The following is a 13,134-nucleotide window of genomic DNA, read 5'->3' on the forward strand; positions in this document are numbered from 1 at the left end:
ATCTGTACTTATCTAATGCAATAGCAGTCATCATTTACTACTAATGGTCTTAGTGTAGTTCTGAATGCATGTCTGAAAGTGTGCTGTCGTATTGTACTCTGGTTTAAAAAGGATGACGTAACATTTGGGGATGAAGTAACCCACCAGGATACTGGCCAGACTAGCCAGCACTGAGATGGCGTTTATCAGGGGAATGTATTTCCCGCTGTAGACGACGTAAGCCGTCAAGTACGCAACCCAGGTGAAAAAGAAGACCAGCAAGCTGTAGGTCACGTACTTGGCCTCGTTGTAGTCTTTAGGGAGGTCCTTCCCGAAGTAGGAGAAAGCGAAACAGAGCACGCTGAGCAAGCCGACGAAAGCTATCACTGCTGTGAAAGCAAACATGTTCCCCATGCCGCAGTCATAGATAATCTGTCCCCTGACAGCCTGGGTGTCATTGAAAGGGTGCGGCCCCTCTATGCCGACCCAGAGACCACACATGAAGATCTGGAGGCCCACGGCCGCTGTCACAAACATCCACTGACCGTTTTTCTTGACCCAGAACTCATAAACTTTGGGATTCTTGGCGGCTATTTTGAAAACGCAGATTACCTGGAAGGTGCGGACTGAGAGACAGCAGAGACAAGCAGTGAATAAAACAGCAAAGACGGGGTTTCTCAGTATGCATTTCCAGGTGGTGGGTACCCCGAAAAAACAACTGATGCTGAGGCAAGAGACGCCCAAGCAGCCCAACATGAAGAAGCACATCTTGCCCCCGGAAGACTTCACCACGGGGGTGTCGTGGTGGACTGCAAAGACAATGGCTACAGCCACCGAGACAGTACACATCAGACCCGCACACACCAACAGCCCGATGGAGAAATGATCATTGTAGTCGAGGTATTCCAGGGTGCGTTTTTGGCAAAATGCACTTTCATCATCTGACCACTCGTCCTCTGGACACGGCTGGCAGGTATAGGGGTCACCTGTTTAAGGGGGGGGGGGGGGGGGGGGAGACAAGGTTAAGAAGGTTGCACAGAATAGCCAAAGATTCCTTCGAATTCTCATGCATTAGCTGCTGTTGCTGTGCTGTTCCACTTGAATTCATTTAGAGTTTGTGGCTATTTTAGATTATCTTTGGGACTAGAAAAAAATCACAACAGAGCATAGGTTATCAGGTGTTACTCCTATGTCATTTTTTGGAAATTCTTATGAAAGGTCATATCGTTAAGAATCTGCTGCAGTTTAATTTAGTTTATTATGGTGTTGACCACCAGACCAGCTGGACTGCTCGGATGGGACGATAGTGTTTGTGTTTTAAAACTTTTTTTGTTGTCTATTAGCATTTCTAAATGGAATTAGATACAGCCAGCTTTAGCATATTCTGTTTTTTGTGCATCAAGATAGGGTTAGGGTTAGGGCACCAGGCTAACTATACTCATCCATGCTAGCATGCATTCATTACGTTCTTAGGACAGGGATAGTTTTCAGGCTAGAGCAGGCTCCAGAGTATACAAAAGCAACGATGCTTCAGATCTAGGGAAGTAAAATGGAGAAGGGAAAGACTGATCAAGACACACAAAAACTGTAACAGGAGGAGTAGGAGGAGCCCAAGATCAGGTATGAAAATCAATGGAAGTTCAACGTACTTTGATTAACAAAAGTTCCGGCAGTGCAAGGCTCACAGTTGAAGCAACAGGTGTGAATTCCATAGGGTGTCTTTTTAAAACCCGGGATACAATCCTTGGAACCCAGCGCTACAGGGATCTGCAAGGAAAACGAAACAACAACAAAAAAAATCTTATTCATTTATTGACTTGGTATTGCAAATCTGTTTTTTTTTTTTCAAAGTATGTTAATACATTTTTCAGTTTGGCACTTCTCTCTCAGCACAAATACAGCGGATGAATTAACGAATTCTGGTCTTTGCTATGCCCCTATATAATATTTGTATGACTGGCTTAAATATTATACACTGAAATAATGTCATTGAAGTAGTTGCGGTAGGGTTGTCCTGTCAAGCAAATCAGAATAAACAATCCTCATACTTAAGATTACTTAACATTTTACAAATGTGGTGCTAATTTAAACAGTGCCACTTGGTGACCCAGTATTGCAAATGCAGTTGGTCAAATCCAGGAATTGAGTTTTGTATCGCTGAGGGAAATCAGTGAGGCGATTTGTTTTGCAAGGATCAAACTTCTTTTCAGTAAAAAGGAAAACGAAAACCCCACACAGCCCACCCCCTAACACCACACTGGGTGACTGGCGATGTGTTTCAGTCCTGTTTTGAGCTTCTGAAACTATGCAAAACCTGTCTTTACCTGACTGCGGTTTATCATGGTGAAAAATCAAGCACAGGCAAGCATTGCTTCAGCGTGGTGAACTGCAGCATTACTGAAAAGGTCTACCATAGAAAAAGTTTATTAGGAGCCACCCTGCTTCCGAGATCCCAATACTGAACATCATAATGCATACTGAATTGGTTTCCTGGTCTCACATTTCAGGGCACCTCAAGACTAGTTTAAATAGACAAATACACCAAGAACATGGATGCAAATTAGTGCATACTACATTAGGAGCCACAAAGGTATCCCTGAACAGCGAATGCATGTTGCTTTAGATGTCCCTTTAACCGCGCTTGGTTGGTCACATCAGTCAGTCCTTACGCGCTGTTAGTCTGTAGAAACAACACAATATTGAATATTGTCCTCTTTTAAAATGTTGCTAGCATTTTAAACATGTCAGTAGGCTCGCTTATTATTCAGAAGTCTTTATACAAATCGTCACCTAGAAAAACATCGCAACCTCACCTGAGTTCGCTGTGCTTGAATTTGGTTACAGAAGCAAACAGAGTTGTGGCTGACAAGCTTTAGGCTGTAGAAGACATTTAGAAGCCTCCTCCCTATATGGTCACTTCACTATGTGATAATCAGCTATAAATATCACAAACGTTACCTGGCCACTAGCGTGCCACTTGATATCCTCTTCTCGAACAACAAACCGGGTCCCTGAATCTCCTGAATCTGAGGCATACGATCCAACTCTCTTGAAGCTGACTGGCTGTGAGGTCGTATCCCAGAACACTACCTCGTATTGGGGGGGCGGGTCTCCATTTTTGTCAAAGCTGATGGTTCGGCCGTTAAGGGTGAAGCTCTCCTCTTTCATGTTTTGCAGGATCTGAAATCAGGTCCAAGGTAGAACGTTTTGCAATATGCAAAGTAAAACAACGACGTTTTAAAAACTAGTTAAAAAAAAACCAAAAAAAAAAACAGCAGTGGCATATTCTAATGTAGTGCCAGGCTTAGCAGTCAAACACATGATCCCACCATCAAAGTATTCTGCATGTATGCATTTGTCCCAGTACCTTGGTGGAATGCCTTACATTTTATTTAAGTTACCTAACCCTCTTTGCAGACACTGATGTGTTATGCTTACCTGATGAGGAAAAACTGGCTCTGATCTTTTGCAGATTTTCCCGTCGCACTTCAGTACCCGATGCAATGCATGGGCGACAGCATAAACTGCAGAGTAAACGCTAAAACTGAATGTCGAGTCAAAGTCCTGGACGGCTGACGCGGGGATCTCGCTGCACTGTGGGCAGTGCTGGTTGCATGATCCCTGATTGCTGGTTGCTCCCAAGAACGCTGAAGGCTTCTTTTGAAAGCTCCCGTTCCAGGAATTCCTCGTACTCTGGATAAACTGGTCAAAGCCGGAAAGAGCCATCCCCTTAACGGCCATTCCTAAAACAGTGCCGACCCTGCTGATTCCAGGCATCTTGGGTATGCTCTGACTCAGTGACCAGGCTTCGCTGGCGACCCAGACAATGTCCCCCACGTTGCTGGCGATGGCCTGTCTCATGAGGTCGGTGACGGGTTGCCCCGTTGCAAACACCACCACGACCTTGACGTTGAGATAGACAATGTTTCTCAACATATGTCCCACGGCGCTGCTGCTCTGTGGGATTGTGTTCTCGTAGGCCACACAGATGCCGTGCTCCCTCGTCTGCTCATTCAATGCCTTTATGCCGTCCTGGCTGTAATCGTCGTCTGTCCCCAGCAACGCGATCCAGCGCCAGTTGAATTTGAGCAAAAGGAGAACAATGCCATCCACTTGATTTTTGTCGCTTGGGATCGTACGGATAAACGAGGGAAATCTGGCTTTGTCACTTAACTGCATGCTTGATGCTGAGTGACTGATCTGTTTGAAAACAAAGGATGGTAATTAACCAACAGTAACCAACGTGTACAGAGCGGAAGAGGTTTGGAAACGGCATTGCTGTGTTCGCTCTAGATGCTGTTGAGATAATCACAACATGCTGACTGTGCTACAGTCCCAACATCCTCTTTTATACTTCTCTTCTACATCGGGCTTTTACTTCTGTCACTCTCCACTCTCACAGGTAAAGCCGAGGGAACACGGAGACATTTTGTGGCTTGGAACTTGGTTTCAGGAGACTAGGTTTCAGGCCACTGCATGGCACACCAGAGACTTGGAGTTTGTGATTCAGCAAAGTTGCCGAGGTCTCCTGTTCTGGAAGCAGGTTTCAAGCCAATGCTCAATCATAAATACTGTACTATTAATGCAATCTGCTTTATGACGAGGTCTTCCATTGCGCTATTCAACGCAAGGATCTTCAACAGCCCATCAAATGCAAGTTTAAAGCAAATACTATGCAAGGATGAGGACGGATTTCAAGCATACCTACATTTTTTTCCCCTCAATTAAAAACATGCCAATTCGAATGGTTATCTTTGCATCATCCAAGTATAACCCTGAAACGTCAGTGAACATATAATTGCAATTATTATATATATATATAAAAAAAATCAGTTTTATACAAAAAGTTACCAGTGGCACAAGATAGGTCATCAACATAGATGCAGTTAAAAATGCCTCCGTGCTGGAGGAAGGCCCAATCACTGACAAGACCTTGGGTAGGTGATGGTCCGGTCTGTATCCCACTCCAAACGGGACGGACCGAGTTGAATTGTCAGAGAGGAAGTCTAGGACTGCCCTGATGTTCACAGAACTGGAACAGAGGTCATAGATCTCATAGCCCAAGGTGACACCGGGCAGGAGGGAGGTCGAGTTGTTGATCTCCTCCACAGCAAACCTCATGACTTGAAATTGATTATAGCCTTCCGGGAAAAAATCATATCTACGGAGAAACAGAAACAGTATATTCCAGGAGTCGTGTATACATGCAGTGCATCAGATCCACCACCGCAGAGTGCCAGATATGTACAGTACATATAGCGTACTGGTGTAGGGCCAGAATGTGGTATATCATCAGAATGTGGTACGCGTACCAAAAGCCGACCCGTGTAACGTCAGAAAACGGTATGCGGTCAACGCTGTGATTGACTAGTGCACAAATCAATACGAACAAGACAAACCGTAGTTCACCCACAAAATTGTATACGTTTACAATTTTAGATAACCCAATTTGTTGCTCCTCGGTTAAAGTCACATGCATTTTCTAAATTGTGAAAAAAAAAACAAAATGATTAAAAAGAACTTTAAGGGCCAAACTCAGTACATCGTACCCGTTCAGATGGGTGTTTCCTTGTTTTCTGAGCTAAAATCATTTGCGCAAGCACAGTACATGGCGTACCACTTTTTAACATGTACCACAAAATAATCCTACACCTATATATTGGTGCGTAGTATATTAGTACGTTAAAAAAATGAATAATATTCACACTACTGTGCATTTTAAAGTGATCACTTCCTTATTTTTACACCACTGCAATGTTCCTCCATTAGATGCTAATATAATGATAATAATACTACAGTTCCCAGCAGAATTTTTTTTTTTTTCACAACCCTCAAATCATTTTATACATAAATAAATAAGCTCCATTGTTTAAACCGTGTTTTAGAAAGGCAAAACATAACTTGAGCAACATTGTTTGAGAAAATGATGTACAACAACAAAATGGTACTTACTTGGAGCACTGTATTACTTCGGGCTTCCTTTGCAGATCAATCTGTTTGGTTTTATGGACCGGGAACAGTCCTCCTAAAAGATAATCCCCTGGTAAACTAAACTCTGAATTAGATTTGACATTTACTGCATTTATTCCTGTGTGCCAAAAGTACACACAAAGTTTAACCACTAATAACACGAGCCGCTGCATGACAGCCACCGGTGAAGCTCCTTTCTTTCTACCTGGCGCTGCACAGAATCTCTTTTCCGAAATCACAGCGCGTCTGTGTTAAAGTCTTAAATCCTAAAGTTACAATGCTAATATCCATGGGTTTACATAACACAATGTGAATTTGCATGCAGTTTGGGGCATGTTTGCTTCGTATTATTTTAAAAGGTAATACTCAAAACAAACTGCTTTTTAAAATTATTATTCTATTAGTATCACATAATATTCTCCATGTAATACTTACTTTTTTGGTGAGTAAACTGATGACACGTGTAAGTGTTTATACAGGACACAAGGGATGTATGCATCCCCTCTTGCAAATAGGAAGCAAGCAAAATGCTTTTTGTGCGTGTGTGGCTCAAAGCAGTCAGACAAGGTTTCAGGGTAGGCTTTGTATAATGAGAAGCAACTAAACTTTATTTATTTATTCCTTCATTCATTCATGCAGTGTTTCTTTGCTGAATTTTGGCTTCTCTGAGCTCTTGCTCCCATGAAAAGAATGAAATGCATGTACGTAATATTCAACCAGGAAATGCATTTTCTGCAAGCACCCTGCTGTTGCTTAATACTTCCTTAAATAATTGCCAATGAACTCTACAAGAAACTCCATAAAGTCACCCGTTTAGAAAACTACATATAACATGTACAGATGTATTTAATGATATTGCTTTGTATGGTAAATAACTGATATTAGGAATACAGTGAAACGCAAGTAGGTACAGTGGTGTCAGCAAATACATTGTTGAACTTATTTGGTTGCTGTGGGCACAGACACAGGAGATGCCAGTCAGACACTGAAAGCAACATGTCAACAGCCATGTACCAGCAGGTGCTAGCAAGAGAGACAATTAAAAGTGTCAAATCAGTGTAAGCTCCACTGTTGTGGGTGCTGTGAAGTACAGGAAGCGTGTTTCATTTCAGCAAACAATTCAACACTTTGAAGTTTAGTTAGTCAGGTATATACGAGTTGCTTATGCCCTTCAGCACTTCGAAAGAAATGGAATCCCAAAACTTTAAAAGTCGGGTCTTAAAGCATCCCAATTATTTATATGAAGGCTGTGGCTAAATTTGTACAGTTAGAAGCATTAATTATACATACACCCACACCCACACAGAAACATACAAAGACTGATTAACCACACAAGGCAAAAAAGGGACATTGTCTCTTTAATAACATCTGAAGTGAAAAATTACACTTAATAAAGTTAATAAAATCATGTTTGGGTTTTTTTTTTTTTTTTTTACCTGGAGCACATGACACGAAACATGCATTTTTACATATTTCTTTTTTTTTTTTTAAGAAACTGGATTATAAAGCTACTGTTCAAGGGCTACTTCATTTCTATGAGATTGTTTACATGAAATAAATTGATACGTTAATCAAAAAAAAAAAAAAAACACACCTGGAAACAGTAATATGTTTGTAAAGCAAAATATGATGCATTCAAAATAATCTCCAAACTATTTACCCTTTTTTTTATATATATAAACCCTGAACAAAACCCCTAAGAAAACATGATACACTTTCACCAGGAAAAAAGTTTTGATCCTTTAGTGAAATGGTGATTCGGACACATGTAATTCTTGTCTTGTGTTCCCTTCCACAACAACAACAGAATCCTGAACCTTCTCTATTGTTCACAGCATGACTGCATCTCTGGCACACCAGCGAACCCCTGGAATATGAGCACCAAACATTAAAAAATAAATCTCCTTAGGAATGATAGGATTCTAGAATTGAACTACTTCTTAATAAAAAGTGAGGTTTTTAAAAGTCAGAACAAGAGAATTGGCAAAAATAGATCTGTGTGCACTGTGCTATAATTTAATGGAATGAACAACTGGGCAGGTACGATGAACATGACCTGACCAGAAGGGTGGATTAAATGCTGATTTTTGCTTTATTGGTTTCTTTTCCCCTGAAAGTAGCTGGAAGATGAATTACACCAATGAGACAGGGACAAGCAGAGCAGGAGCAGGTATACATTTCTGTACCTCACAGCACTCAACAGCAGCTTGAACCATCCCCCCACGGGGAGGGCAGAAGGCAAATATAAAGCACTCCACAACTCCAATGAAAACCTGTCCTGAAATGAAATAAGGTCTACAAGAGAGAACCTTTCAGTACCAAGGGGAGCGTAATCTGTTTATGTAAATCCTTTACCTGTCTGCCGTCCAACACCGTCACAACGGATCAAAACTCTTTTCCATTTTATTTTTTTAGTCCCTCCTCCCCCCACCCCACCCCAAGTTAAGGATTTTCTTTCTCTTTTTTCAGGCGGTAACATTTATTCTAACTGGTAAAGGACTTCCCTGTGTCTTCCTTGCCTTTGTATTTTGCCTTCCCGTGTGTAAATGGTAGATATCTGTACTTGATCATGTGCTGTAAAGAAAAAAAGAAAATAAGAGAAATAGCTTTAGTGCTGGTGGTTTAGGATTTGTTTGTAAAGATTGCACGACATGGTTAACCTTATTTGCAATAAAAAAGTTAATAATACTCCTTTTGTACATCATTTGGTGCCACTAGTATAAAATCTCCTTGACTACTGTTTGCAAGTAATAGTTAAAGCATCGGGGGTAAAAGGTACAAAAAAAAATGGTCATACCTTAATCTGCCTCTTCATTGTGATACAGAAAAGCATGATGAAGTACATAACGAGAATAGGCCAGAACACTGGCACGTTGAAGGCTTCAAAGAATGTGCAAATCATTGCAACCACAATTCCTTTAGTTGCAGAGTGCCTGAAAATAGCAACACGTTATATCACACAACAGTAGATGAAAACCAATACAAAAAAACTACAACTTTAACACTGCATTTTACCTGTGGAGACAAAAAGCTATTTGCTAGGTATGGTCACAAGTTGCTTGAATGTTATATTGCTACAAGTAGTCAGCAACTTAAATGGCATCTAATTCTGAGTTACTTCAAGGGTCTTCAGGGTCTTTCTAACTTTTTCTGTTACTGAAAATGTACTCAGGTTATAGCGGCAACGTTGTCAGTAGACAGGCACTCACAATACAATGAAAACCAGTGAGTGGTGCAGCATCCCTCGTACATTTTGGTACTCACCAGAATTTAAACTCTGGTAGCCTTCTTATAAAGGGTCGGAATTCTTCATTCTGCTTTGTAGGTAATGCAGGACCTTCATCTGAAAATAAAAGAAAAAAGGTAGAGCTGTTTAGAAAAAAACACAGATTCATGGGAACCAGAAATGATCATGAAGTCGGTCAAGCGAGGAGCTTTTCTAAACCACTCCTAGAAAGCAGTTCATGTTTAAACCCACTTTAAAAAATAAAACCCAAATTGAACTTGTTTTCCAGAACATCTGGAAGCATGTTCAGTAGATGCACGATCCCTCTGTAAAGTTATGTGGTTTCACACTTTGCTTAATGCTGTAGGTTATTAATTACCCTGTTCATAGATCACAGGGTACTGGTTATCCTTAACTATGCATTTAATAATAACAGTAATAATAATTCACATCCCTACTGGAAGCTATTAGCAGCTACTACGCTTACAAATTCACTGAGAGTGTCGGCCTCGCACTCAGAATATCAATGACAAAGACTCCTAAACCACAACAGGTTCTATATAAACAGATTACATCCTTCAGTATCCAATCTAATTTTTTATTTTGATTTAATGACTTATAATACGTTTAAGCGCTCGTAGAGACCGTGCAAGAAATACACTCTTAACTTTATTAGAGGTAGCCGACGAACACTTATAAAAACACACATTTTCACTCACGGTCAAATCCAAACCGATTACACAGACGCAAAAATAATTTCTCAAGATTCAGCGCTCGTCAGCTGAAGGGTTTACCTGCGTCGTCCAGTAGTGACGGATCCACTTTTGGCGACAGAAAAGCAATGAAGAGATTGAGATGGTAGATTCCAAGAGCGTACGTAACAATATACCATCCCTAAAAAAAAACAACAACAAGAGAACAAAAGAACACAGTTGAGAGTTTTAAAAGAGTGCGGAATGCATAGAAAGCATGAGTAAGTTAACTTATTACAATGGACACAAATCACAAAGTTTTCACTGTTTCAAATGTAACTCACATATTTTGAAAGCATGCTTACCTGCAGTATATACACTCTTATCAAATAGATGACAGTTAGAATTAGAGCAACAACCCATCGGACCACTGCAAATGGTGTGGACTTGTCTAACCACGACTGGTAAATCTGAAAAAGAAATTAAGCAATTTGCCAGCGGCAGTTCTTCTAACGTCAAGCAGACAATTCATTCCGATTCCCAATGATCTGGACTTTACCATTTTTTAAATACAGAAGTAAAAAGTGTTTTTGAAAGCTTTTGAGATAAATGAATGACCTTACAACGCATTTAAAAGCAATAACATAAGACTTCCAAAAAAATAAAACACTCTACAAGGAATATGTATTTAAAGAAAAGGAAGCTGACTAATTATAGACCACTGTATTATCATGCTAAAAAAAAAAAAAAAGCTTATCAAAATAAGTATGTCATTAATTGCATAGAACACGCCTTTGTCTTTTAACTCGTTATTGATCAAGGAAAGACAATACTAGTCTAGGATCACGGCATTTGCTTTTAAAAAAAATAAATAAACCACCTGCCCAAGCCTTGTGAAAAAGCTGGCGATTGATGATGGTTTCCCGTGAATGGATTCACCTGCACTGTCCCCTTCAGACATTCTGTAGATAGAACAAACATTATTAAAAAAAAAAATAACAAATGTACTCATGTATTTAATTTTATTTAATTTTTATTAGCAACTTCTGATATAATATATCCCCACCACTGTCTGTCACAAATCTGTAATTGCGTTTTTAGACATTTTAAAAAGGTTTGTGTGTGAACTCTACGGAGTTTGAGAAATTGCCCTGCTCTAACTTTGGCGTAAAAAAAAACCAAAACAAAAAAAACATGTATGCATTATAAAATATGATGAACAGATAGAAAACATAACATGATACAATAGTGCACACAGTGACCGAAGGGCATGTAAAGAAATAACAGCTGAGCGTACATTCAAAACGAGGTTGGGATTACCTCAGTAACTGAACATGCCACTGTGCTGATGTTGCTAGTTAGCCTACAGGTAATTATACAATGAGGCAGCAGTGCCGAGGTATTTGCCCATTTCACATATAATGCAAGCTCAGCTGACTGTTTTCCTGACATGTAAGGCAAGGACCAAACCATGCATCTCATGGACAATATAATCTCCCAATACTGCCCTTCTTATCATTTTCATAAAGCAAAGGACAGTGTTGCAAGGTGTCCAAGACCACAGATTAGGGTCTCCAGAGGCTGGAACAATTAAATCTAATGCAAGCCTTTAGATCATTTACAAAGAATCTCGGTCCAATTATATGCACAGCACCACACACAGCAAACACTGACGAGTACCAAACGAGTAAAAGTCATGTCAGAAAGAACATTCTCTGAACGTCAGAAAGAAAAACAACAATACAAAATAAAAAATACACTGTTGGAAAAAAAAGAAAGGATAGTTAAAACATTTAATAGTGTCAATAATTTACTCTGCACTGCCAGTTTTCTTGGTATGGTCTAAGCATGACTGTACGTCGCAGTGGGTTGGGTCTGTCTTCTGTATAGTGATGACTCAGTAGATCTTCCTCAGACCTTTCCTTTTAGATACACCCATTAGGTTCAGTAGGTCATTTTCTCACTTCATAGTTCAGGCTACTTGATATGTGATATTTCCATTTGTTAGCCATACTTTAGACTCTCCCATACATTATCCTCAAGGTTGAGTTGTTATATATATATATATATATATATATATATATATATATATATATATATATATTGAAGTGTGCAATTGTACATAACACTAGTACAACATATTGATAAGTTGGAGGTAGGCAAAATAAAAACGGTTTAATTTAGGTAGGCATTTTTTGTCTCTTATCAGAAAATGATATTAATTAAACGCTGTGTTGTTACAGTACACTAATACACATATCCGTGAATATGGGCTATTTTATTTTCTAAGATTGTGTACAAGTCCATTTCTGCCTACTTGAAGGTGATCCACAGTCATTTACCAAGTGTGGGCTTACACAATTGACAATCGGCTGTAAATTCTGTAAATCATTATACAGGTATTTTAACTATATGATAAACTAACATCTGTGTTACTGTTCTATCTGGTGGGTTTACAAACACACATCTTGAAATATGAATGACATCTCGCTCATACTAAACGCATTTGATGTCTGCTCTAATTCTAAAAAAGGTAATGTTATAGTTATTAATATAATCTACAAAACATAAATATGAATAAAATAGTGGAATGCTTAAAAAGCTATTCCTTAAGGTCGATTCCGTCTTTCGGTTACGGACACAAACCTAGCGCATTCTGGAGGTTGTAGTTTTCGTTTGTACAACTCCTCATCCACATAAACATCGAATTACTCGCATTTTGACTATTATTCCCGAAATGCAATGCGTTGCAAGTTTGTTGTCAACCGCATAGCTTTGCGTACTGGACGTTGTAGTTCATTTTCCCCCGAACTCTAACACGAATACGAGGCAATCGAGTCGAATTAAAACTACAACTACCGGCAGTAACTTCGTAAACTGACCAACTCACTTCCGGCCAACCCCATCCCCGAAGCCGACTGTGAAACGGGTTTTCACTGTCGTTGGGGAGGTTTGTTACAATTTGGAGATAAACTCGAACACGCAGCAGAAGACGTTTCGATATTCAAAGACACCACACATGACAATATAATGTATATTCTTCGTAATTCTCAAGGAGCGACACCGCCCTGTTATTTTCTGTCCGGAGAAACGGTCCTACCTGCTTGCTGCGGTGCCGCTCTCCTCTCGAGACTACCGCTCGTGCAATCCCCGGAATGTGAACACGTCACTGCTTCCGCGAGAGCTCCACGGCTGATAGCTGACAGGGAAAAGCAGCTGAGCTCAGAACGCGGACATTTGGACACCTGCCATTCGGGGATCGGTTAC

The 13,134-nt window shown here is 40.1% G+C and overlaps 2 protein-coding genes across 2 annotated transcripts; both read right to left on the reverse strand.

Annotated features, from left to right (window-relative positions):
- LOC117425801 (taste receptor type 1 member 1-like) lies at positions 1–4,180 on the reverse strand. The gene is made up of 4 exons (XM_034904704.2): positions 3,418–4,180; positions 2,938–3,159; positions 1,629–1,746; positions 1–965 (listed from the first exon to the last, which is right to left on the reverse strand). Exons 1-4 carry the CDS (start codon positions 4,156–4,158, stop codon positions 31–33), a joined length of 2,016 nt encoding a protein of 671 aa, XP_034760595.2. The 5' UTR covers positions 4,159–4,180; the 3' UTR covers positions 1–30.
- Positions 4,181–7,290: 3,110 nt separating this feature from the next.
- On the reverse strand, positions 7,291–13,065 carry LOC117963599 (protein RER1). The gene is made up of 7 exons (XM_059002317.1): positions 12,968–13,065; positions 10,748–10,829; positions 10,233–10,337; positions 9,970–10,069; positions 9,214–9,292; positions 8,747–8,882; positions 7,291–8,523 (listed from the first exon to the last, which is right to left on the reverse strand). The coding sequence occupies exons 2-7, from the start codon at positions 10,826–10,828 to the stop codon at positions 8,434–8,436; spliced, it is 591 nt and encodes a 196-aa protein (XP_058858300.1). The 5' UTR covers position 10,829; positions 12,968–13,065; the 3' UTR covers positions 7,291–8,433.
- Positions 13,066–13,134: the final 69 nt, after the last annotated feature.

This window comes from Acipenser ruthenus, chromosome 27, assembly GCF_902713425.1.
Source record: "Acipenser ruthenus chromosome 27, fAciRut3.2 maternal haplotype, whole genome shotgun sequence".
NCBI lineage: Eukaryota > Metazoa > Chordata > Actinopteri > Acipenseriformes > Acipenseridae > Acipenser > Acipenser ruthenus.

What these genes read in the sequence shown, in the direction of transcription:
- LOC117425801 (XM_034904704.2), bottom strand. Translation starts at nt 4,158, where the DNA reads ATGCAGTTAAGTGACAAAGCCAGATTTCCCTCGTTTATCCGTACGATC. An exon ending in AGCCAGTTTTTCCTCATCAG is followed by an intron (nt 3,160 to 3,417) that starts GTAAGCATAACA and finishes ACCTGATTTCAG; the next exon opens with ATCCTGCAAAACATGAAAGA. An exon ending in AGTGGCACGCTAGTGGCCAG is followed by an intron (nt 1,747 to 2,937) that starts GTAACGTTTGTG and finishes TTTTCCTTGCAG; the next exon opens with ATCCCTGTAGCGCTGGGTTC.
- LOC117963599 (XM_059002317.1), bottom strand. Translation starts at nt 10,828, where the DNA reads ATGTCTGAAGGGGACAGTGCAGGTGAATCCATTCACGGGAAACCATCA. An exon ending in TTTTCACAAGGCTTGGGCAG is followed by an intron (nt 10,338 to 10,747) that starts GTGGTTTATTTA and finishes TTTCTTTTTCAG; the next exon opens with ATTTACCAGTCGTGGTTAGA. An exon ending in CAATGAAGAGGCAGATTAAG is followed by an intron (nt 8,524 to 8,746) that starts GTATGACCATTT and finishes TTTTCTTTACAG; the next exon opens with CACATGATCAAGTACAGATA.